This window comes from Bison bison, unplaced genomic scaffold (genome assembly GCF_000754665.1).
Source record: "Bison bison bison isolate TAMUID 2011002044 unplaced genomic scaffold, Bison_UMD1.0 scf7180017863946, whole genome shotgun sequence".
Classification (NCBI taxonomy): Eukaryota; Metazoa; Chordata; class Mammalia; order Artiodactyla; family Bovidae; genus Bison; species Bison bison.
The window spans coordinates 685,361-690,143 of NW_011494518.1; the positions used below are offsets into that span (position 1 = coordinate 685,361).

A 4,783-nucleotide genomic window follows, 5' to 3' on the forward strand; every position below is an offset into this window, starting at 1 on the left:
ACTGTGAAAAAATTTTGCTGTAACCTGTAACTATGTGAAAAGTGACCTGAAAAGCCATTATCACAGCTAGTTTCCTTGAAATTTCTGAGAAAGTCAACACTTTTCCAAAGGAAAACTTAGGCTTTTAATTGTGATCTCCATGTTTTGGGGGTAGAGAATAAAATAGAAGAAACCAATGATTCTGAAGGAAACTTATTCTTTTAATTTTGACGTCTTTTTATTTTTAAAAATGGAAAACAGAAGAATCCAGAAGCCATGCTGTTTACTTCCCCACAAGATTACAAAATCAGCAAAAGCTTTGGTTTCTTTTGTTTGTCTGAATCCTTTTGAAAAAACATTTATAAAAATGTCTGTTCATAAGAAAGGAAGGGCAGGTTTTATTTTTTAGCACCTCAGGGTACTTCAAATAATCTCAAGGGGTATCGGGATGTTTTCCAAACACAAATAATTCAAAATCCCCTAAATATGTGCCTTAATCAGCTTTTAATCAGGGAGAAACTTAGAAAATCAAATAAACAATCACAGCAGGTGGTCTAGAAACTCCAAAAATTTGGGGTGAAACCGGCTTCTCAAAAACAAAACAAGCCGGGGGAAGGAGGGAGAAGAGAAAGAAAGGAAGGAAGGATGAGAGGCAGGAAAGGAGGAAAGAAGAAAGGAAAAAAGAAGGAAACTTGGAATAAGTATTCATACATACTTGAGATACTACTTGTCGAGTTTTGCTTTTGTTTTCTTGGGGAAAATATCCAAAGGAAAATGGTTGTTGTCTCTATTGCACTGGCTTATAGATTCTCCCATTTCTTTTAATCTGTACATTATAAAACTCACAGTCAAAATTAAAAACAGTAGTTTTACTCCTTTGCACCTTGATACTAAGATCCTACAGTGGATTTCACATTTGTTTTTTCCTCCTATCTTAATTTCCCTCTTTACTAACTTTTGAGAAATCTTTTCAACTCAATTTTTTTAATCAATGAAACATTTGAACCTCACTAATACTGTTAATGTGGAATCCAAATTGGGCATTCCTGCACTTCCATTAGGCTTCCCAGGCGGCTCTGGTGGTAAAGAACTTACCTGTCAATGTCAATGCCACTGAGACCTAAGGATGGGGATTCAATCCCTGGGTTGGGAAGATCCCTAGGAGGAGGGCATGGTAATCCACTCCAGTATTCTTGCCTGGAGAATTCCATGGACAGAGGAGCCTGGAGGGCTACAGTCCATTAAATTATGTGGTACAGATACTTTACATTATAATCCAATAAATAATTAATATTTATCAGGATGCCAGGACTTTGAATTATCAAAAGTGATATTCAGTACATACATACTGTCTTGGAAAATCTTGCTTTGCACTGATGTTTCTCTGCCAGTTCTGTAGTGGAGAAATAATCTTTCCTCTATTTTCATAACGCCCGGCAAAGTACCTTCTTAGAGATAAACTCATAAAAAATAGTTGTTGAATTAATAAAAGCATGAATTAATGAAATTTCTTATGATAGTAGATTTATAAAATCTAATTATTCATTAAAATGCAATAGAAAACACCTCATATTTCAAGTAATAGCCAAAAATGAGCAACAGGGGAGATTTGGCATGTTTTATTTTAGAGTTATAATTTTTTTTCTGAATAACTAGTGGAAATGATAAAAAAAAAAAATACATCTCTCACAGCTTAGAAAATGGAGAGACTTCTGTAGTCCTTTAACCATTAATGTGTTGTTGGAGAGAAAAAGATGTTTAATATCTAAAGATGACTACCTTTTGATATTTTGAATAAAAAAATCTGGCATTTCTTAATCATTTTGAAATAAATACCATGTACCATTAAGTATACAGAAACATGATAAATGCAGAACTTAACTTAAAAGTTTAATTAAATTCCTCTGTAAGTTAAACCCAGACACAGATTCATGTCTAAAGATATTTAATATTTATTTTTTTTCTTTGAAGTGATGCTATTTACATTTGACCTTAGAAGGTAAATTGTATCAGTAGGACATCAGGGATTAAGCTGGGCAGTATTAAAGTTAGAACACTCACATGTTTGCAGATTTTCTATGTTGTTAAAAAGAAAAATCACTGTAAAATAAATACTTATTCTTTAATTGCAAGTATCGTAATATGAAACAATCTGTAGGTGGTTCTAAAGTTCTGTCAAGGGGCACTTCCCAGGAGGTGTATTACTATTGTATGAGTGTGGAGAGCAGAGGTGGAAGTCAAGCAGTGGCATTCCATGGGATATTCAGAAAGGTTAATAGTTCAGTTATTCCCAAGAAGCCTTCTTGTTGCAGACCCGTAATTAATGGTCCCACTGCTGCGCTCTCTCGTTCACGCCTTCTTCCTCTTCAGGGAATGCTGATTCATTCTGGCCTTTCATATGCTTAACCCCTGAAATTATAAAAATTATGCTCAATTTATTTCTGGCAGATTGACTGCTTTGCTCCAAGAGATAAAGAAAATGACAGGAACGTTTTCATTGGTGTATATGTGTTTTCTCCAAGAATCTAAACAATCAATCCTATATAAACCTTTTAATCAATTCACTGAGGGATAAAAACACACCCAGCCCAATTTCCATTAGAGACAGGCATCTTTTATAGTCATTAAACCTTCTTCATTAAGAATTGCACCACTGCCTATTAAAAACCTGTTAACTAAAAATCTGCTCCCAGGCTCTTATTGTAATTCTGACATATCATTTAGTTCAAATATTTCTTTTGGCATCCATGAACTCTGTTACAATGAAAACCATTAGAACCTCAGGAACAAAGAGGTCTGTGTGCACGATTTCTATAACTTGTAAACAAAAAAAGAATCAGAATGTTGTTAGTCTTCTTTAGGAATAAAAACATATGAATACGATTCTGAAACTTCTGTATTAAAAATGCTTCAGTCACTTCCTCCACAATCTACACAGAGGAAAACCATTGTCAAATCTTTGCCTGCTATGTAAGCTTATATGATCTGGCTTCTCCCTACCTATCTGGCCTCATTTCCACCAGCCTTTCCTGCATCCCCTTCTAATCGTAATTTATGCCCTAACAATACTAACCTGCTCTTAAACATTACAGATCACTCTATGTGTGTCAACTGCTCAGTTGTCTGATTCTTTGCAACCCCATGGACTGCTGGGCTCCTCTGTCCATGGAATTCTTCAGGCAAGAATACTGGAGTGTTCTAGCCATACTAGCCATTCTCTTCTCCAGGGGAGCTTACCAACCCAGGGATTGAGCCTGGGTCTCCTGCACTGCAGGCGAATTCTTTACCATCTGAGCCACCAGGCTGCCCACAGGTCACTCTAGGCTCCCTCAAACCTCCATCTTTTTCTCGTTCTATTCTCCCTGCCAAATAGCTTCTTCCTACTACCCACCCAATAACCTCTCACTCATCCTGATCTCAGCTGGCCTCCTCTGTGAAGGCTCCCCAAGTTCTCCACGTGGACCTCCTTGGTCTTTCAAATATTTCCCTCTGCTCTGGGATCACTTTCTTTTTATCAATTACTTTATAGAACTATATTTGTTTACATGTCTTTCTCACTAGAACAAACTTGCTGAGGTCAGGATTACGGAGTTTCACTTTGGAGTCCCAGGCACACAGCCTGGCAAATAGGAGGTGTTCATTAATACTGATTGTATAAATGACTAATGGGATGAATGATGTGACACTTAAATATATGTCTTTGGAAGTTCCATACTAATGTATGTTCAGGTTTTTTTCAAAATTAATTCAAATTTGGGGTATAAATCAGAAGGCAATTACTACAACCATACTCTACAAAATTATCTTTCATTTCACTTGGGTCTATTCTGCTAAAACATCATACTAGCTGACACTCTGCCTTATAGTGATGCTTAACATTGAAAAGTTTATAGATATTATATTTTTCAGAAAAGTGGTTTATGAGATTTTTCTAAATATTACTGGAAAACATTATCCTTAGAATTAATAAATGAAAGGAAGTCACTGCTCTTGTTTACTATGAAATGAAGAAACTAAAAAAAAAAAAAGAGAGAGAGTGGATTTGTATATACTATAGTCAGCAAGCCTCAGAGAACCATTTGACAAGGAATGACATCCCTGGGCTTGGGGGATTATTTTGAAAATATATTTGATTGGTTGTAATAATATTTAAATACTTAAATTTCATCTGCAAGCACAGATCACTCACAGTCATTATAGAGAACTTTGTTGTTAACAAATGGAACTTATTTCATCTTGGTATAGATTACATAGGAGAAAAAGGTCTAAATCCTGAGGAGAAGGAAGGGGAGTTTAACGAGCATTCAATCAGTCACTCTGCTAGAGTCTTACATATCTGAGTTACTAAACCTCACAACAACTACACGAGAAAAATCCCTGGATGGTGAAATTTAGATTCCAGGAAGATAAATGGTTTGTTTAAGGTTACAAGGATAGTAACCTCAGTGACATCAATAACCTCAGTTATGCTGATGATACCACTCTAATGGCAGAAAGAGAAGAGGAACTAAAGAGCCTCTTGATGAGGGGGGAAGGAAAAGAGAGAAAGAGCTGGTTTAAGACTAAATATTAAAAAAAAATTAAGATCATGGCATCTGGCCCTATTCAGATCAGATCAGATCAGATCAGTTGCTCAGTCATGTCCGACTCTTTGTGACCCCATGAATCGCAGCACGCCAGGCCTCCCTGTCCATCACCAGCTCCCGGAGTTCACTGAGACTCACGTCCATCGAGTCAGCGATGCCATCCAGCCATCTCATCCTCTGTTGTCCCCTTCTCCTTCTGCCCCCAATCCCTCCCAGTG

At 36.6% G+C, this 4,783-nt stretch overlaps 1 protein-coding gene across 2 annotated transcripts in view; it reads right to left on the bottom strand.

Annotated features, from left to right (window-relative positions):
- Positions 1-2,299: 2,299 nt before the first annotated feature.
- Positions 2,300-4,783, bottom strand: part of PPP1R1C (protein phosphatase 1, regulatory (inhibitor) subunit 1C) — a 120,298-nt gene continuing 117,814 nt past the window's right edge. For both annotated transcript variants that reach the window (XM_010833845.1, XM_010833844.1), the window contains exon 5: positions 2,300-2,388. In XM_010833845.1, the coding sequence (XP_010832147.1) occupies positions 2,300-2,388 (89 nt within the window). The remainder of the gene's footprint in view (positions 2,389-4,783) is intronic.